The sequence below is a fragment of the Piliocolobus tephrosceles genome, chromosome 12 (assembly GCF_002776525.5).
Source record: "Piliocolobus tephrosceles isolate RC106 chromosome 12, ASM277652v3, whole genome shotgun sequence".
Taxonomy (NCBI): domain Eukaryota; kingdom Metazoa; phylum Chordata; class Mammalia; order Primates; family Cercopithecidae; genus Piliocolobus; species Piliocolobus tephrosceles.
Genome location: NC_045445.1, coordinates 36,430,172 through 36,452,738, shown reverse-complemented (window position 1 = coordinate 36,452,738; position 22,567 = coordinate 36,430,172). Strand labels below are relative to the sequence as shown.

General features: G+C 35.5%; 1 protein-coding gene across 3 annotated transcripts in view; it reads right to left on the bottom strand.

The window, feature by feature from the left end:
• The window catches only part of KLHL13 (kelch like family member 13), a 204,856-nt gene that overhangs the window by 36,196 nt on the left and 146,093 nt on the right, over positions 1-22,567 (bottom strand). For all 3 annotated transcript variants that reach the window (XM_023202373.1, XM_023202374.1, XM_023202372.1), the window contains one exon: positions 14,049-14,190. In XM_023202373.1, coding sequence (XP_023058141.1) covers positions 14,049-14,190 — 142 coding nt within the window. The remainder of the gene's footprint in view (positions 1-14,048; positions 14,191-22,567) is intronic.

Sequence of the window (22,567 nt, the reverse complement as noted above, 5' to 3'; positions counted from 1 at the left end):
TGGGAAGGGGAACATCACACACTGGGGCCTATCATGGGGAGGGGGGAGGGGGGAGGGATTGCATTGGGGAGTTATACCTGATATAAATGATGAATTGATGGGTGCTGACGAGTTGATGGGTGCAGCACACCACCATGGCACATGTATACATATGTAACAAACCTGCACGTTATGCACATGTACCCTAGAACTTAAAGTATAAAAAAAACAAAAAAGGTAAGACAATTTAGAGCAAGACTAGTAGAAATAAAAATACAAAACTACACCATCATCAAATCTGGGTTCAAGTCTCAGCGTTTATCACTTACTGGCTATGTGAACTTGGGCAAGACTCCTAATCTCTCTGAGCTTCAGCGTCCTTATCTATAAAATGGAGATAACAATTCTTGCCTTTTGTACCTCATAGCATTTTTTCAAGTATCAATGAGGAAAGTATATATGAAACTGATTTATAAGCTGCCATCCAAATTAATTTAATCCACAAACAACATCAATAACAGCATTAAAAAGGCACTGAGTACTTTCTCTATCCCAGGGCTAAGCTCTTTATATGTATCATTTCTTAATAAAGTTTAATTTTTAATTATAATTGACACATAATAATTGTGCATATTTATGGGGTACAATGTGATGTTTCAATGCATGTATACATAGTATAATGATCAAATCAGGGCAATTACTATACCCATCATCTGAAATATTTATCATTTCTTTGTGACTTTGTGGCAATAACATTCAAAATCTTCTCTTGTAGCTTTCTTGAAATACATATTACATTGCTATTTACTACTGTAACCCTAACCCTAATGTGTAATAGAAAACCAAAATTTATTCTTTCTAACTGTAACTCTGTACTCATTGACCAATCTTTCCCAGTCCTCTCCTCTCCCCTACCCTCTCCAGCCTCTGGTAACCACTATTTTACCCTACTTCTTTGAGATTACCATTTTTAGATTCCAAATATGAATGAGAACATGCAGTATTTCTCTTTCATTGCCTGATTTATTTCCTTAACATAATGTCTTCCAGGTTCATCCATATTGCCACATATTACAGGATTTCATTCTATTTTATTGCTTAATGGTATTCCATTATATCTGCCTATCTATATCATATTTATATATAGATGTAGATATAACATTTTTTCTTTATCCATTCATTTGTAGACGAGCATTTAGTTTAATTCCATGTCTTAGCTATTGTGAACACCACTGCAATAAACATGAATGTGCCAATGTCTCTCCAACATGCTGATTTCCTTTGGATATATACCCAGTAATGGGATTGCTGGATCATATGGTAGTTCCATCATTAGATTTTTAGGAACTTCCATACTGCTTTTTATCATTGTTGTACTAATTTACATTTCCACCAACAGTATATAAGAGTTCCCTTTTCTCCACATCATCACCAGAATTTGTTATATTTTGTCTTTTTTATAATAACCATTCTAACTGGAATGAGATGATTTTGCATTGTGTTTCTGATTTGCATTTCTCTGATAATTAGTGTTGTTGTGTAATTTTCCACATATCTGTTGGCCATTTGTATGTCTTATTTTGAGGAATGAAATGTCTATTCAGGTCTTTTGTTCATTTTTAATTGGATTATTTATGAGTTTTTTTGTTTTGTTTCTTTTTGCTGTTGAGTTCCTTATACATTTTGGATATTAACTTCTTATCAGATGCATAGTTTGCAAGTACTTTCTTCCATTCTGGAGGTTGTGTCTTCATTTGGAAATGCAAAAGAGTCTGAAGGGCCAAAGCAATCATGAGCAAAAATAACAAAATTGATGTCATCACACTACCTGATTTCAAAATATCCTACAAAGCTATAGTAAACAGAACAGCCTGGTTCTGGCATAAAAACAGACCCACAGGTCAATGGGACAAAATACCCAGAAAAAAATCCATGCATTTACAGCCAAGTGATTTTTTTTTTATAAAGATGCCAAGAACACACATGAGGAAAGGACAGTCTATTCAATAAATAGTGCCAGGAAAACTGGATATCCACATATGGAAGAATGAAACTAGTCTCTCACCACACACAAAAACTAACTCTAAATAGGTTAAATACTTAAAAGTAAAATCCAAAACTGTGAAACTACTAGAAGAAAATACAGGATAATGCTTCATGAAATTGGGGTGGGCAAGGATTTTTTAAATAAGACCTCAAAAGCAGAAGCAACGAAAGCAAATAGACAAATTGGAGTACATCAAACTAAAAAGCTTCTTTATAGCAAAGTAGCACCTCTTTTAATGATAATTAGTATGCTAGTAATACAAAAGGTGGACATTTATAAAGCAGCATCATGTACTGATCACAGGCATACAGAAACAACAACTTAGATCCTAGACCTTGAGGAGCTCACTGATAGGTGATATTTATAACAGATAAAATGTATGAATAGAAGAAGCTACTAACTCTGCTTGGGTCAAGAAAAGTTTAACAGAAGACGTACCATCCATTTAAGATGGATCATATACACCATGGAGTACTACACAGCCATAAAAAAGAATGAAATCATGTCCTCTGCAGTAACATGGATACTGCTGGGGGCCATTATCCCAAGCAAATTAAGGCAGAAACAGAAACTGAAATATCATATGTTCTCACTTATAAGTAGGAGCTAAACATTGGGTAAACATGGACAAAAAAATGGAAATAATAAACATCGGGGATTCAAAAAGGAGGAAGGGAGAAATGGGGGAAGGGTTGAAAAACTACCTATTGGGTACTATGTTCACTACTTGAGCAATGGAATCACTAGAAGCCCAAACCTCAGCATCACGCAGTATACCCATGTAACAGACTTGCACATGTCCCCCTGAATCTAAAGTAAAAACAAATACTTTTTAAAAAGAAAAAAAGATAGGTCATTATAAATAAATTGAGGTTTACCAGACAGGAAAAGTAAAGTAAGGGCATTCCAGGGACAGGAAATGTGTACAAACACACTAACATATAAACACACAATATATGTTTAGGGAATAGTGAAAAATCCAAAGCCTTCCAGGCATTTTCCTTGACCCTCTCTCCTACTAACTTTGCCAAGATAATACAGAAGCAAAGATTATATGGCTGAACGGATAAAGAATTGGAGATTGCCAAAGCAATTAGCAGTACAAGAAGGGACCATAAAACTGAAGGTGCTTGCAGAAAATGCTTGTAAATCATGTATCAGATAAGGGATCTGTATCTAGAATACATATATATGTAAAAATATATATGTAATATAATATAACATATATGTGTGTATGAACTCTTACTACTGAGTAATAAAAAGATAAACAACCCAACTAAAACATGGGTGAAGGATTTCTTTTTCTATTTGTTTTGGTTTGTTTTCTTCTTTCCTGGTGACTTGGCACAGAACAAGAATAAGATTTGCTTTTTCTTCCAGGATCACATACAAATGGCCAAAAGCATTAAAAAATGATATTCAACATCATCAGCAGTCAGGGAAATGCAAATCAAAACTACTTCACACCTACAGGGATGGCTATAATACTTTTAAAAAGACAGTTAATAAATGCTGATAAGAATGTGGAGAAATTAAAAACCTCATGTACTGCCAGTGTGAATATAAAATGGTGTAGATACTTTGGAAAACACTGGCAGTTCTTCACAAAATTAAACAGAATTACCATAGGATCCAGTAATTCCACTCTAAGGTATATATGTCCTCACAGACATTTACACAAGAATATTCATAGCTTTTATTCATAAAAGCCAAAATGTATGAAAAAAGAAATGCTTATCAATGAATGCCACAATATAGACGAACCGTGAAAACATTATGGTAAGTAATAGAAACAAGTCACAAAAGACCACATATCATATGATTCCATTTATATGAAATGCTCAGAATAGACAGATCTACAGAAACAGAGAAAAGATAAATGGTTGTTGTATTAATCCATTCTCACACTGCTATAAAGAAATACCTGGAACTGGTCATTTATGAAGAAAAGAAGTTTAATTGGTTCATCATTCCACAGGCAACACAGGAAGCATGGCTGCGGAAGCCTCAGAAAACGTACAACCATGGCAAAAGGTGAAACAGGCATATCTGACATGGTGGGAACAGGACGAAAGTGAAGGGGGAGGTGCTACACACTTTCAAACAACTAGATCTCTTGAGAACTCACTCACTATCACGAGAAAAGCAAAAGGGAAAATCCACCCACATGATCCAATTGCCTCCCATGAGACCCCTCCTCCAACACTGAGGATTACAATTTGACATGAGATTTAGGCAGGAACACAGAGCCAAATCATATCAGTTGCCATATTGAGGAAAGAGTTGGGGGCAAGTGTGGAGTGACTGCTAACAAATATGGGCTTCTTTTTGAGGTGATTATAATGTTCTACAATTGATTGTGGTGACAGTTGCACAATCCTGTGAATATACTATAAGCCATTGATTTGCACAATAAATGGGTGAATTATATGGTATGTGAATCATATCTCAATAAAGCTATTATTTTAAAAACTGAAGGTGCTAGGAAGGGTATCATTCAATGAATTACCATAGGGTAGGACAATAAGAGAAAGATGCTGACAACTTGGTATAATAGGGAGAAGTCAAAGAATAGAAAGTTTCCATGAAAAATAACCACAGATGTAGTAGTAGCCAAGGAGTGAGTGAAATGAAATAATCCTTGATTTTACCAATTACTACTTAAGCTAACCCTAGTTAATATTTCTTACTTGAGTAAAATTCATTTGCCCCGTTAACTCAGTCATGGATTATCCTAGAACTTGTTCAAGATTCTAGCAATCCAAGCTGTTAGGTATCAAATGACTTTCTAGGAATTTTCTTTGACAGCCTAGTTTGCTGAAGCCATTCAATGGAGATGAGTAACCTGCTAGACCTGCTCAAGCCAACCATTTGCTCAAGCCAACCAGATGGATACCTTATTCGGTATACCCATAACTTCTTTTTTTATTATATAATCACATATTAATACATAATCATTTAATTCATTAACCATTTTCTGTTTTCTTCAATAGTCATCGCAGAAAATAAGTGGCCTCATCCATCTGCCCAATCTTATCCAGTGGGAGACACCATGACTCCTACCCTCACTGCTCTGCTCTGTCTAGGTGAGACTTAAAGAGAAAGAGGAAAGAACCTAGTCTGAGAGGAACCACATCCCACAGCCAGAGCCTGGTCCATTAATGACCCAGGGGTTCAGGAGTTCCCTGTGGTATACCCATAACTTCTGATCAGCTCTATTTCCTGTGAGACAGTCTCCATTTAGCTCAAGTGGAAGGAAAATAAATGAATATTTATTATGAACCTTATTTCCATAAATTGTGACATTTAATCCTCAAATCTCTTACCCAGATTACAAATAAAAAAAAGCTGGGCCACAGAGTATAAATGACATTCCCAAAGTCATATAACTAGCTAATAAGGGGCACGATTAGAATTCTAGTTTTGGCTGAAACCCATGTCCTTCTCACTACAATTAGGCAGCGGGTAATCCTGCAGAGTGAGACTTATTACAACAGTTTCTCCCCATGGATCAGTCCCCCTGACAGCTACTTTCAATGCCTTTTGAAGCTGGAGTATGTGTGTGTTATTGCTAATTTTAAAACAATGATAACATTTACACATTAAACACTTCTCTAGCTTGTTCTCTTGACAACCAAACACTTAAGATTAGATTTTAAGAAGTTCCCTGTTAGTGCTTGGCCTTAAAAATCTCAATTTGTGAGAACATAATTTTTAATAAACTTTTAAACAGAACATAGAAGGGTTTTAATAGCAATATAGAGTGGTATCTCTATGCTACCACAGGAAATATTGTAACAACATAAAAAATCAATTGAAGAAAAAGTATCTTCAAGTAACACAAAATTTCAGGTTACTTTCACATAATTGTTCTTTCTCAGCCTAGACCAATGAGCTAAGGCATGGCAGAGCTAAGGGCTCTGAGACCCAGCTACACTTGTTTTGTCAGCTGTTATATATTTTTTTATTACAAAGGTTATGCAGAAAAATATTTCCATTGTAAATAAAAATTAAACACTGTAGGATTTTACAGAGCAAAATATGACAGTATTCCTCAGCTTCCCTAGTGTTTCCCTACCATTTGCTATGCATTCACATGCATATGAATACATATTGTATAACTTTTCTACTGATAAAAAGGATTATACAATACATATTGCCTTATTACATTTCTAACAGCTTTACTGAGATATAATTTGAATACCATACAATTCACCCATTTAAAGTGCACAAATCAATGGTTTTAGTATATTCACAGATATATGCAATGATATTCAGAGTCAACTTTAGAATATTTTTATCACTGCAAAAAGAAACCTTGTACCCTTTAGCTTTCATTCTCATATCCCCCCAATTTCCCTAGCTGTAAGCAACCAATAGTCTACTTTACCTCTCTATAGATTTCTTTATTCTGGACATTTCATACAAATGGAATCACATAAAATATGGAATCACAGAAAATAGGAACTTTGGTGACTAGCCTCTTTCAATTAGCATAATGTTTTCAAAGTTCATCCATATGATAGCATGTATTAGTACTTCATCTTTTAGAATAGCTGGATCATATTACATTGTATAGATATAGCACATTTTCCCTGTTACTTTTTTTAAATATCTTATATTCTTTCCATTGAATATGTACAGATATTACTCTTTTCAGTGACTGCACAGTATTGCATAGTTTTGGTGCAACATATTTCATGTAACCATTCACCTACTGATAGATATTTAAGTTCTCTCTAATGTTTATCCATTGTAACAATAATTTATAACCTACATAAAATATATAGTGAGAAAAGAAAAGGCCATGACTCTTGGTGGAAGAAGGTCCCACCTCTAGAACAATGGTCTTAAAAGTATGTTCCTTGATCTGCAGCAGCATCTAGGAACTTGTTAGAAATGCAAATTCCTGGGCCTTATCCCCAGAGTTTCTGATTCAGAAATTCTGGTTTGGGACCTAGTGTTCAGTGTTTTAACAAGCCCTCCTGATGATTCTGACATGCACTAAAATTTGAGAACCATTGCTCTAAATATCTCTCACTGCACTACAGTGGCAATCATTATTTGGTTTCCAGTAAATTTTAAAAAATAACAGGACCACAATAATTGGCTTTAACTCATGACTACTATGGGCATTACATAAGGTAGGAATATAGTAGTGAGTGGGGTATTTCTTATTTTTCTTCAGTGAGAGCACTTTAGTATACCAAAAACACTTCTTCCTCACATACTTTTCCTATCTGTTTGACCCCTTATTCTCTCTTTCCATAACTTGAAAAATCAACAAGTAAACCATTTATACAGCTTTTTTTTGAGCACCTTAAAAATCTATCCTCAGATATATAACAAACAAAAATAGCCAAAGACTCGTTTTCATGTATTAGAGGATTAGAGGGATTTTTTTATATACTTTAAGTTCTGGGATACATGTGCAGAACATGCAGGTTTGTTACATAGGTATACACGTGCCATGGTGGTTTGTTGCACCCATCAACCCATCATCTACATTAGGTATTTCTCCTAATGGTATGCCACCCCTAGCCCCGTGACAGGCCCTGGTGTGTGACGTTCCCCTCCCTGTGTCCATGTGTCCATTGTTCAACTTCCACTTATGAGTGAGAACATGTGGTGTTTGGTTTTCTCTTCTTGTGTTACTTTGCTGAGAATGATGGATTCCAGCTTCATCCATGTCCCTGCAAAGGACATGAATGCATCCTTTTAATGGCTGCATATTATTCCATGGTGTATATGTGCCACATTTTGTTTATCCAGTCTATCATTGATGGGCATGTGGGTTGGTTACAAGTCTTTGCTATTGCGAACAGTGCTGCAATAAACATATATGTGCATGTATCTTTATAGTAGAATGATTTATAAATTCTTTGGGTATATACCCAGTAATGGGATTGTGGGTCAAATGGTATTTCTGGTTCTAGATCCTTGACGAATCACCACACTGTCTTCCACGATGGTTGAATTAATTTATACACCCACCAACAGAGTAAAAGTGTTCCTATTTCTCCACATCCTCTCCAGCATCTGTTGTTTCCTGACTTTTTAATGATCAGCATTCTAACTGGCATGAGATGGTATACAATCTCACAATATACAATCATGTCACCTGCAAACAGAGACAATTTAACTTCCTCTCTTCCTATTTGAGTAAATTTTATTTCTTTCTCTTGCCTGATTGCCCTGGCCAGAACTTCCAATACTATGTTGAATAGGAGTGGTGATATCATCTCTGTGGTTTTGATTTGCATTTCTCTAATGACCAGTAATCCTGAGCTTTTTTTTCATATATTTGTTGGCCACATAAATGTCTTTTTTTGAGAAGTGTCTGTTCATATCCTTTGCACACTTTTTGATGGGGTGGTTTGTTTTTTTCTTGTAAATTTGTTTAAGTTCTTTGTAGATTCTGGATATTAGCCCTTTGTATGATGGATAGATTGCAAAAATTTTCTCCCATTCTGTAGGATTTCTGTGCACTCTAATGATAGTTTCTTTTGGTGTGCAGAAGTTGTTTAGTTTAATTAGATCCCATTTGTCAGTTTTGGCTTTTGTTGCCATTGCTTTTAGTGTGTTAGTCATCAAGTCTTTGCCGATGCCTATGTCCTGAATGGTATTGCCTAGGTTTTCTTCTAGGGTTTTTATAGTTTTAGGTCTTACATTTAAGTCTTTAATCCATCTTGAGTTAATTTTTGTATAAGGTGTAAGGAAGCGGTCCAGTTTCAGTTTTCTGCATATGGCTAGCCAATTTTCCCAACACCATTTATTAAATAGGGAATCCTTTCCCCATTGCTTGTTTTTGTCAGGTTGAACAAAGAGCAGATAGTTGTAGAAGCATGGCATTACATCTGAGGCCTCTGTTCTGTTCCATTGGTCTATATATCTGTTTTGGTACCAGTACCATGCTGTTTTGGTTACTGTAACATTGTAGTATAGTTTGAAGTCAGATAGTGGGATGCATCCAGCTTTGTTCTTTTTGCTTAGGATTGTCTTGGCTACACAGGCTCTTTTTTGGTTCCATACGAAATTTAAAGTAGTTTTTTTTTCTAATTCTGGGAAGAAAGTCAATGGTAGCTTGATGGGGATAGCATTGAATCTATAAATTATGTTGGGTAGTATGTCCATTTTCATGATACTGATTCTTCCTATCCATGAGCACGGAATGTTTTCCATTTGTTTGTGTCCTCTCTTATTTCCTTGAGCAGCAGTTTGTAGTTCTCCTTGAAGAGGTCCTCCACACCCCTTTTAAGTTGGATTCCTAGGTATTTTATTCTCTTTGTAGCAATTGTGAATGTGAGTTCACTCATGATTTGGCTCTCTGTTTGTCTATTATTGATGTATAGGGATACTTGAAATTTTTGCACATTGATTTTGTATCCTGAGACTGCTGAAGTTGCTTATCAGCTTAAGGAGATTTTGGGCTGAGATGATGGGATTTTCTAAATATACAATCATGTCATCTGCAAACAGACAATTTAACTTCCTCTCTTCCTATTTGAATAAACTTTATATCTTTCTCTTGCCTGATTGCCCTGGCCAGAACTTCCAATATTACGTTGAATAGGAGTGGCGAGAGATGGCATCCTCATCTTGTGCCAGTTTTCAAAGGGAATGCTTCCACATTCAGTATGATATTGGCTGTGGGTTTGTCACGAATAGCTCTTATTATTTTGAGATACATTACATCAATACCTAGTTTATTGAGAGTTTGCAGGATGAAGGTGTGTTGAATTTTGTTGAAGGCCTTTTCTGCATCTATTGAGAAAATAATGTGGTTTTTGTCATTGGTTCTGTCTATGTGATGGATTACATTTTACTGAGGATTTTTGCATCTATGTTGATCAGGGATATCGGCCTGAAATTTTCTTTGTGTATGTGTGTGTCTCTGCCAGGTTTTGGTATCAGGATGATGCTGGCCTCATAAAATGAGTTAAGGAATATTCCGTCTTTTTCTATTGTTTGGAATAGTTTCAGAAGAAATGGTATCAGCTCTTCTTCATACCTCTGGTAGAATTTGGCTGTGAATCCATCTGGTCCTGGGCTTTTTTTGGTTGGTAGGCTATTAATTACTGCCTCAATTTCAGAACTTGTTATTGGTCTATTCAGGGATTCGACTTCTTCCTGGTTCAGTCTTGAGAGGGTGTATGTGTCTAGGAATTTACCCATTTCTTCTAGATTTTCTTATTTGCATAGAGGTGTTTGTAGTATTCTCTGATGGTAGTCTATTTCTGTGGGATCAGTGGTGACATCCCCTTTACCATTTCTTATTGTGTCTATTTCATTCTTCTCTCTTTTTTCTTTGTTAGTCTGGCTAGAGGTCTATCTATTTTGTTGATCTTTTCAAAAAACTAGCTCCTGGATTCGTTGAGATATTGAAGTGTTCTTCGTGTCTCGTCTCCATCTCCTTCAGTTCTACTCCAATCTTAGTTATTTCTTGTCTTCTGCTAGGTTTTGAATTTGTTTGCTCTTGCTTCTCTAGTTCTTTTAATTGTGATGTTAGGGTGTCAATTTTAGATCTTTCCTGCTTTCTCTTGTGGGCATTTAGTACTATAAATTTCCCTCTACGCACTGCTTTAAACGTGTCCCAGAGGTTCTGGTATGTTGTGTCTTTGCTCTCATTGGTTTTAAACAACTTATTTATTTCTGCCTTAATTTTGTTATATACCCAGTAGTCATTCAGGAGCACGTTGTTCAGTTTCCCTATATTTGTACGGTTTTGAGTGAGTTTCTTAATCCTGAGTTCTACTTTAATTGCACTGTGGTCTCAGAGACTGTTTGTTATGATTTCTGTTCTTTTACATTTACTGAGGAGTGTTTCACTTCCAATTATGTGGTCTGTTTTACAATAAGTGTAATGTGGTGCTGAGAAGAATGTATAATCTGTTCATTTGGGATGGAGAGTTCTGTAGATGTCTATTAGGTCTGCTTGGTGCAGAGCCGAGTTCAAGTCCTGAATATCCTTGTTAATTTTCTGTCTCATGAATCTGTCTAACATTGTCAGTGGGGTGATAAAATGTCCCACTATTATTGTGTGGGAGTCTAAGTCTCTTTATAGATCTCTAAGAATTTGCTTAATGAATCTGGGTGCTCCTGTATTAGGTGCATATGTATTTAGGACAGTGAGCTCTTCTTGTTGCATTGATCCCTTTACTATTATGTAATGCCCTTCCTTGTGTTTTTTGATCTTTGTTGATTTAAAGTCTGTTTTATCAGAGACTAGGATTGCAACCCGTGCTTGTTTTTTGTTTTCAATTCGCTTGCTAAATATTCTTCTATCCCTTTATTTTGAGCCTATGTGTGTCTTTGCACGTGAGATGGGTCTCCTGAATACAGCACACTGATGGGTCTTGACTCTATCCAATTTGCCAGTCTGTGCCTTTTAACTGGGGCATTTAGCCTGTTTACATTTAAGGTTAATATTGTTATGTGTGAATTTGATCCTGTCATTATGATGCTAGCTAGTTATTTTGCCCCTTTAATAATGCAGTTTCTTCACAGTGTCAATGACCTTTACAATTTGGTATGTTTTTGCAGTGGTTGGTACCGGTTATTTAGTGCTTCCTTCAGGAGCTCTTGTAAGGCAGGCCTGGTAGTGACAAAAACCTCTCAACATTTTCTTGTCTGTAAAGGATTTTGTTTATCCTTTGTTTATGAAGCTTAATTTGGCTGGATATGAAATTCTGGGTTGAAAATTCTTTTGCTTAAGAATGTTGAATATTGATCCCCACTCTCTTCTGCCTTGTAGGGTTTCTGCAGAGAGATCTGATGTTAGTCTGAAGGGCTTCCCTTTGTGGGTAACCCGACCTTTCTCTCTGGCTGCCCTTAACATTTTTTCCTTCATTTCTACCTTGGTGAATCTGATGATTATGTGTCTTGGGGTTGCTCTTCTTGAGGAGTATTTTTGTGGCATTCTCTGTATTTCCTGAATTTGAATGTTGGCCTGTCTTGCTAGGTTGGGGAAGTTCTCCTGGAGAATACCTTGAAGAGTATTTTCCAACTTTGTTCCATTCTCCCCGTCAATTTCAGGTACACCAATCTAACTTAGTTTTGGTCTTTTCACATAGTCCCATATTTCTTGGAGGCTTTGTTTGTTTATTTTCATTCTTTTTTCTCTGATCTTGTCTTCTCATTTTATTTCATTTAGTTGATCTTCAATCTCTGATATTCTTTCTTCTGCTTGATCAATTCGGCTATTGATACTTTTGTATGCTTCACAAAGTTCTCGTGCTGTGTTTTTCAGCTCCATCAGGTCATTTATGTTCTTCTCTAAACTGGTTATTCTAGTTAGCAATTCCTATAAACTTTTTTCAAGGTTCTTAGCTTCCTTGCATTGGGTTAGAACATGTTCCTTTAGCTTGGAAGAGTTTGTTACTACCCACCTTCTGAAGTCTACTTCTGTCAGTTTGTCAAACTTATTCTCTGTCCAGTTTTGTTCCCTTGCTGGCGAGGCGTTGTGATCCTTTGGAGGGGAAGAGGCGTTCTGGTCTTTGGAATTTTCAGCCTTTTTGTGTTGGTTTTTCCTCATCTTCGTGGATTTATCTACCTTTGGTCTTTAATGTTGGTGACCTTCAGATGAGGTTTCTGTGTGGATGTCATTTTTGTCGATGTTGGTGCTACTCCTTTCTTCTGTTTGTTAGCTTTCCTTCCAACAGTCAGGCCCCTCTGCTGCAGATCTGCTGGAGGTGCTAGAGGTCCACACCAGACCCTGTTTGGCTGGGTATCACCAGCAGAGGCTCAGTTGGAAATGCAGAAATCACCCACCTTCTGTGTTGATCTTGCCAGAAACTGCAGACCGGAGCTGTTCTATTTGGCCATCTTCCCTTTTCCCTACACAGCTTTAAGATGTCAGGAGATGGAAAGATTTTCATTCCTGACTCTCAAATATCTATTGATGATACCCACAGGACAATGAACTTTAGATAGACCTCAGCTCCAATTAGAAACTGAAACACTGGGGAAATGGGATTTTACTGAATTCAAAGATTGAAACTAGAAGGAAATTTAGAGGTATGCTAGTCAAAAGTCACATTTTGGAGAAAAAGAAAATGAAATCCGGTGAAATTACATTTAAACACAGAGGATGCACAGCGAGTTTAAACCTTGTCCCTCATTATATTATATTCTATATACAGCTTTACTATAATGGTTCTTGATCAGGGATATGCATGAAATCCATCTGGGGAGATTTCTTTTAAATATGCATTTAGAAAGACATATTTTCATTATCTTACTAAGGGTAGTAAGAGGACCGATATAATTTAACTATCTTTAGAAGACATTAATGGACATCCAGTATCATATTGCTCTCTAATTCAGCAATGCCCACAGAAGTCGGAAAATGTCCACAAAGGTCAGAAGTACTTAGGCTTCTAATCCCTGTGCTAAGTAGTTCCAGATTGCTGTGTTTCATGTTCTTTTGGCTTTCTACTGTGTTTCTGTCCCCTGCTTTGATTTTAGTTATTAATTATTACATGTATCAGAGGGTTTGTATCCAGCAGTCCTAACCTCTACTCCCACAGGTACTACTACCAATGTGAGTTGAGGCACCAAATAAATACAATCTTTAGAACAATTACAAAGATGATAGTAAAACAGGCTGTGAATGAGGAACTAGAAAATTCAGTGTAGGGACCCTGTAATACTTACTTTGACTGCTATGGAATGAAATCAGATATGGTATTCTGTAAGAAAGTGGCATACTGGCAAAACGCCCTTTACACAAACCAAACAAAAAAATTGACTTTGAGGATTTTTTAACCTCAGGAATGTGTGCATTCCTCCACCAAGATTTCTCTCCTGGTTAGTTTTTGTCTTTGTTTCTTTATTTAATAAACTTCATTTTTTAGAGCAGTTTTGGGTTCACAGCAAAACTGAGCAAAAAATAGTTACCATATATTTCCTATTCACACATACACACCCACAACCTCCCCCACTTCTGACATCCTGCACCACAAAATCCATCGTGGGTTTTTTAAAGCTATGTAAATACTACCAAAGAGACAGCTTAAATTACCTGTAACACCACAGAACTGTGGGTATTGCTGGTAAAGATGCGTGTAGGTCCTGCCTTGGAAGACTGCAAATGGGATGAGAGGCCCATTTCACTGCCTCCAAGGGACAATTTCATGTGTTGGTCTTCCTCTTCCACAAGAGATCTGAAAGTTTTTTTATATAAGAAAGAAGGGGAAATTAAAACTTGTAAAATTCACAATGAGATCATTTAGAAAAAAAAAATCAATCACTATTGCAATCATATGACCATGCAATATGGTGAATATTGTTTCACTATATTATATGCTTGTATCACTCTTTATCTTAGAAGAAATGTATATTTGTAAAATGCTTTCCAAGTACAGAAAATACAGATGATAACTGAGAAATCAACTTAAAAGGTGGTTCAAAATTATAGTCACAGAGTTTTTAGAAGCCACAGTAATTACTGTTGATATTTTACTATTTAGATAGCAATGCCATCAAATTGTGTTGCATATAGTTAAAATTAATTTGGAACACCTAATTTTGAAAAGATAAAAATAATAGCTACCATTTATTGAATAGTCATTATATAGCAGGTACTTGCCAATACTTTTATACACAGACTAAAGAAGGGTCAGAAACCACTTACCTGGGGTCAAAATGTTATTAAAGTGGTTGGCCCAGGGTTTGAATCTAGGTCTAGTCTGATTCCCACTCCAAACCCCCATTAATAAAAGTAAAAGATTAGTTGTGATATATTAATGCATTACTTTCTCTTCTGTTATTAGTAATAGTTCTAGTCAACCTCAACTGAAGAAAATTTTTCACATGAAATAATTTCTTTTTCTAACAGTATCTCTCACTTACCAGTTTGGGATTGTTAAATAGCTACAATCTAGTCACATATCCACCTTTTCAAAGAAATGAATACTAAAAATATAAATACAGACAATTCTGTATTTGCATATATTGCAGTAATAATATTTTCAAGGGGCATAAGTAAGAGGGGGGAGAAACTTAGTAGGTCACTTAGTTGCAAAAAGAATATGACAATACATTTGACAGTTTAAAAATCTCAGTTAGGTTATACTAAAAATGGGCCATTATGAACAACCTTTCATCATTTCTTAGAAGAGATCTTGTGTTTCTCCATAGGTATACATTGCTAAAATAATCTCTGGATCACCTGCCTAAGAGTGGGGAGCCCAAGGCTCATGAATTTGGTTCTGCATTCATGATATAGACTGCTAAAAAGACTGCTAAAGTAGACATTAGGAAAAAAGAAGGAGAGCAGATTTTCAAGTGCTGGAACTCTTCATCTTTTCTGTAATTTCCTCAATTTTGAATTATTTGCTTTTCTAACTGTCTAACTGAGCTATCCAATATCAGAAAGGTTTCACCTTTTTTTCCTATCATACCTATAACCCCAAGTTGATCAGTTTTAACAAGAAAAAGACTATACTAAAGATTCTACTTTTTGAATTATGACAACAACCACGTGGTTTTAAGTCTTGCAATAATTAGCAAAAATTCTGGCCTTAAGGGTGACATCAATTCTTCTTAATGATATTAGAGCCATAGTATAACCAAAAATGAATTAATAATACATAACCATGTTTAATTCAATTCTGATAGGTATTTAATAAAGAAGAGAATTTAAGTAAGGTTTTAAAAAGCATAAAAGAAAATGGATATAGCCTTCCACCAGAGCGTCAGAAATAGCTTTAGAGAATTAAGTTATATTTATGATATATAGCGCACACACACACACACACACACACACACTTTTAAACAACTTTTGTGGACAGGCATTTAAAATTACAGAATCAATTGGAAAAGTCAGAAATTGATTGATGGTGACTGGTATCCCTAACCAGAAAATGTCTATTCATCCAGATTATATTAATAGGATATTCAAGCAGACTGTTTTATTAGTTTCTGTATTCCCTGCACAGAGCCTGGCACGAGAGACTTAATATATGTCCTCTGAATGAATACAGAATCTTCTTTCTGTAGATCATTCTAAAGACATTTCTTAATTATGCAGTGCTTAAATGACCATCAATTTTATAAAACCATCAATTCTTATAAAACCACAGATGTAAAAGGGATAGGAGTAAAGCTGAATTCACATTGCCAAAATGACATATGCTGGAAATTGCTTTTTTGAGTAAACTACAGATAACAACTTGTTTTCTTTGTCATTTGTCTCTTGCTCTTAAAAGCAGAAAGCAAAAAGTGAAAATGCAGCCCTTTCTTGCCAATATAATATGCTTGCCTTTTTAATTAATTACTTCAAAAGCTGAAGAAACCTGGACTAAAATTATCGTTTTCATGATGTTTTATCAGTATCTTCTGACTTTTTAACATTCAAAACACTCCCTACTAATTTCTGCATTGGTAACAGTACATGCCATGTTAACCTTCTTAGCAGATTCAATATTCCCATCTATCTCCCCTTTATTAAGTTTATTGATTGAAAGTGAAGAGCACTGTTCTTCAACACTGCAAAGAGGTAACACTTCTCTGCAAACCCCAAGCCACAATTATATCAATCTATGCTTAAAGGAATGATTATCTGAGTAATGCCAAGAAAAAAAAAAATTACAGTTTTTAATCTGATGTTTTTTCAACTCATATAGTTAAACACAATATACATACAAGTCATTCTCAATGTGGGGAGGGGGAGCAGGAGGCATTTTGCCCCTCCTCCCACCCCCATGATTCGTAATGTCTACAGACATTTTTCACTGTCACAGCTGGGGATGCTGTTAAACATCTTACAAAACACAGGACAGTTCTCTAGGTCAAAACTGTTCTCAGGCAAAAAAGCCAAGTGCCAAAGGTGAGAAATCCTAATATAGAGGAATTTACTGTCTCGTGAAAATTTTTCTCAAGCAATTTCATGACTTAAATAATTTCCCCATCATAGGGTTGAATCCATGAGGTAATGCTAGCAATATGAAACACAGCAGGATTATTAATTACCACTAATTCTTCCAAGGCTACCTAACAGAATACCTCTGCTCTCCACAGGTCTATCAGTTTGAAAACTCAAGTCTAAGAATAAATAAGTAGATAATGGCTTTGAAGTTTATAAGAAAATTATGCAGCAAAGCTTTTGTTTTACATAAGCCCATGTAAGAATAATAATTTCCTAAATCTGCATAAAACAGCTGTTATTTGGATCCACTTTTACATGTTAAGTTAGAATCTGGCAAATTCTGTCTAAATAGTCCCATTTCACCAACCCTATAAAATTATTCATGGGAGAAACTATATTAACCAATTTTGTTTCTCAACATTAAATCTCTCTTTTCCCTATAATATTATAGTCTGCATATTGCTTGCATGCCACCCCCGGCCTACCCCATCACCACAGCACACATCTTATTCTTGAAACAATGGCCAACCATAAATCTCAAGAGCAATCTTTCACAAAGAATCGCTCAACTATGCTTGCTCAAAGAAAACTACTACTTTTTTGATGAGTATTAGCTTAGAGATGGAGGCACTGTCTGATCATTTTACTGAAAGCATTGTAAACGTGGTCAAAGCAAACATACACAGACTGTGGCATTTCTCTGCACTGCACTTAAAGAGAAAGGGAAAAAAAGTCTCAGCCATTGTCATATGTTAACAAAGGGCTGCCAACATTGTAATCTTGCCTCGAAATGTCCACATATTTAAAATTACCCGAAGGGAAACGTGTAAGTGATATGAGCACACAATTCACAAAGATCAAGGTGCAAATGGTTAGCAGATAGAAAAATGTTCAACCTCATCAGTATTCCAGAATATGCAAATTAACACAAAGATTCTATCTTTAAACCTGCAAAATTATCAGAGTACAAGATATACTCTCAAAATTGCTAGTGCAAACATGTAATAAACTCCTACTACTGTCTGCATAGAATTGTTCACCCAAATGGATTTTTTCAAAGGAAATTTAAAACTCACTAAATGGACAAATGTGGTTTTTTTTAATAGCAAGCAACATGACAATGAAGAATTGTGTCCTGGTATCTATGTCCTGGTAGGTAGGCCACAGCAAGAGTGCTCTGCTGATCTGATTTAAATGTGTTTTCTTCAATGAATCCCTCTGTAGAGGTTTAATTTGGAAGAATTTCTATAGAAAACCATGTACTCATATAATTCATTATAGTAAACATGTTTGTTGGAATGCTATATGGGGAAGAAGAACGTACCTCTTAATTGCATCATTTGGCTCAAAATCTACAAATAATCTTCCAATGCTCCTCAATCTCCATACCTAAATAAATCCCATGATAATCCACTGAAACCAGTACCATTGTGTTTAAAAAATAAGATATCATCTTGATAAATTATAAAATATGTACCTCAATTTCTTGGTTTCTACCATTGCAAATAGCAGTTCATGTTATACAGAAGCCCAGGTGTGGTCAAATTTCATTGTCAAGGAAAAGGGAACATTTTGGTGCTTCTTGAAATTACTATCATGAAAACACAATAAAAACACTTAATTTTTCTTGGTAGAGAGGTTATGTGTGCCAACTCATGCATTGGTACATTAATGTCTAGCTCACATCAAATAAAAAGCCACATCTTGATACTGCTATGAATAAAAGATTACTCTCTACACTTTCCTGTACTATTTGTAATTTCTGAGGGGAAAAAAGAAGAATTAGAGAAAAGCTAGAAAGGTGAAAGTATATGAACAACACTTTTCTATTTAGTTCCCTCATTTTTTTCATAGTGCTTCACTTGCCATCATTTCATTACCAAAAAAGGTTAAATCTAACAATATATTCTAAAAACTCAATTTCACTGCAACAAAAGAATGAAAGTCCCAGGCCGGGCATGGTGGCTCACGCCGGTAATCCCAGCACTTTGGGAAGCCAAGGCAGGCAGATCACCTGAGGTCAGGAGTTCGAGACCAGCCCAGACAATATGGTAAAACCCCGTCTCCATTAAAAACACAAAAATTAGCCATGCACAGTGGCACGCGCCTGTAATCCTGGCTACTCAGGAGGCTGAGGCAGGGGAATTGCTTGAACCTGGGCAGGGGAAGGTGCACTGAGCCGAGACTGCGCCACTGCACTCCAGCCTGGGTGACAGAGTGAAACTCCGTCTAAAAAAAAAGTCTCTTGCATTAGTGTCAAAAGTATAACATAGATATTTCAAGTTCCCAGATTAGTAATATTACCTTAACTAAAGTTAGTGTCAGTGGGTTGGTACACAGGAACAATAACAATAACAAAACAAAATGAAAACAAAAACAAGAAAGCTATGAATGGTTTAACAATACAACAAAACAGGTTGGTTAATCAAGGCACTGACTATCCACTACCCAACCCCCAGGAAAATAAAATACAGATTGCTCACACTCACAATTTAAAAAGAAAATCAAGAAAAAGGTTTTCTTCAAGGTACTTTCCATCCATTTGCTTTTCTGCTCTGAAACAGAGAAGTGTCTGCTAGCAGCAGCATTTGCTAAATGAAACATTTCTTGTGATAAAGTCGCATGGCAGGTGGAGAAGAAATTTCACCACCTGTTCTCATACTCATTTGAATTTCAGGGCTAAATCTGTCAAGGTATTTCCTTCCACCCTTGAGAAATAAATTAAAAACTTAAGATGGTAGAAGCCATTTCCCATTGGCTTTTTAAGATAGAGTCAAAGTATTCATACTGCATTGAATTCTAAAGATATTAATAGCTTTTCTACTCCTCTCTTTCTCCACATTTCCCAAACAAAGCCGAATGATATCACACAAGTTTGAATGTACACATACTCAACTTTCATTATGAAGAAAAGGAATATGTTTTGAAAAAAATCGGGAACAAAATTTCCAACTCATGAAGTAAACTAATGTATATAAACTAAGCCTGGCATTTTTGTTGAAAAAAATAAAAATGTAAAATTTCAAATATTGAAAGATTTGTCCCCCAAGTAAAATGTCATTTACAGTATCATTATGCAAAGAAATTATAAATATCATAGCAACTTCACTCTTTTTTCTTTTTCAAATATCAACAAGAGTGAGCTTGAAAGTAATATCTATTAATAAAGCATAAATTAATTGTTGTTTAAAGAATATATCTTCTTAATGAGGTGTTTGCCTGAAAGGAATCAAGAAAGATAAAGCTTTTGTTAGTTATTTGTAATTTTTTTAATGACATAAATATATTATCATCTCGAAATCATTTCACTAATGGAACTCTTTAGTTACAGATGAGATTTTATAAAATAGCTGCTATCTTTCCAAGGCTATAAAAAGCTATTGCACGGGCTATAAGAAGCTATTGCACAGGCTTCTTATATGCATATGTCTGTCACATTTAAAATAGAATCATATTAATAAATAGCTTATGTCTGTTTTTAACATAGGAATAAGATCGTTTACCCAGCACCTGCTGTGTACTAAGCACTGTACCAGGCACATTCTAGTATCCTATTTAATCCTTGTAATAATCTCATTTAAAGACAGGGAACTGAAGCTTGGAGAGTTTAAGACCTCACCATGAGTCTGGTAACTATGATTTGAACCTACATCTGAATCGTTCCCATTTATACCAAGCCTAAAAAATTAAAAATAGCAGACAGTAGAGGCGATAAGTCACTTAGCATTTCAATGCTTAATTCATAAGCACAAGGAGGATATCAGAGAGATACATTCTGTTATAGGCAAGTAATTTTCTGGTTTAATTAATTCAATCTGAAGATCACTTACTTTTACCATTCTATTTCCATAAAAACAATACTAACACTAAAAATCTTTCATGCTATTGTCCCAACACATATGAGGTAGGGAGGTAGTAAATCCTAGAAAATAACTCAGATGAAATTTGGGGAGAATTTCACACACTGATATCAACATTTAAAAGAACAGATTCTGAACTCTAATGCCAACCATCACAATAACAGATATAACACTATGATGTAGATAAGGGAATTCGGATAGACAAATGATACTCCATTAGATAACTATAACAGGATGAAAGTTAATTACCAAATCAAAAGGCATTTCCACTGAATATCTCAATCTTGTCCTTAAAGAACTTCAAAAGTAATATTTGCTCCCTCTACTTACCATATTTCAAGACTCTAGTGTCCCTTCGTCTTTTGAAATTTATATACCAGTTAAACTGCATCATGCCTAATGCATCTTGACCAAAAATGTTTTCTATTTAGAAAGCTTAGTTTATATATTATTTCTCATTCTCCACATTTCTTATATTTGTGTGAAAGCAAGATAAGTAGATGGGTAGATTGGTAGGTAGGTGGGTGGATGGATGGATGGATGGATGGATGGATGGATGGATGGATACATGGATACATGGATGGATGAATGGTAGGTAGATAGGGTATGTAAGAATCCATTCTATTTTCTGGATGAGATAATTATTTTATTTCTAATGAAGTAATTTAAAAATAATTAGAAGAAGAATGAATTTCTAAATGTTGATTCCATACCTTCTATACAAACAAGTGAATTCAAATCTTCCTTGCTTGTATAAAACCACATAGGTGAAGGAATGCACATGTAGTAATGGTGGTAGGGAGATGGCAATACGTAGAAGTGAGCTGGGAGAAACAGCATGTGCTCCCATCACTGTCAAGAGTCCCCTTCCCAGTGTACAGAGGAAATAGTTACAATCCTCTGGTGAAGCATAGGCCCTCTGGAAGGACGCTTCGCCCTACAGCTAGCACTGCCCTTTGAGAAGTCTCTATATCTGCAGCAGTGAGCCTGCCTTCTCTTTCTTTAATCCAAAAATGAAGAAACTGGAATGGGTATTACAACCCCTTCAGTGCCCAGGCCAATTTTCTAGGAGCTTTGCTTCCAAAGGATTTGTTAACCAAGGTGTCATTTTACTCCCGTTATCTGTAGCTCATCAACTTTAAAATTTGACTATTTTGCTAAGGTGCATTACAATCAAAAAGCATGTTAAGAAATAATTGTGTTTCACCTTCCCAAGATTTTTATTAAATATTCAAATATCTGAGTTGCCCAATTTTAGCGTTTATTATTAAAGCAGATTCCACAAACTCAAAACCAATTAAAAATAACTGAGACAAATCTATTTGGGAACAGGAGACTCATTAATCAACTGCTAAAAGGTAGTGAAAATCCTATCCTTTTCTGAATTTCCCAGTTCTATTCAACTTCACAAAGTCCATAATTCATGACCAGGTCTTAAGAGAATGTTTATTTATCTTTTAAGGGGAAACATGAAAAAACTAAGAGTAAGACTCACAAAGTAATAACCGTTGCATTCCATGTTTTAAGAAATATAGCTGGCAGCCCTAAGAGTCCCAATCACTCTATGTATTCAAAGCCCGTAATGAATTTACCAAATCTCAGTCTTGACTTTTTTAATAGCCTGGAGTCATCTCTAATTATTTTAATGAATGTAGGAAAAAATCAGTATCAAATCAGTCACATGTTTTCAATATGACAGCCAGTATTTTTAAGACAGGGGAGAATAATACAAAATAAGAAGACAGGCTCTCAACCTAATGAGTCTGGGAATCACTCTTAGGATAGTTCTTTCTTTTTTTTTTTTTTTTTTTT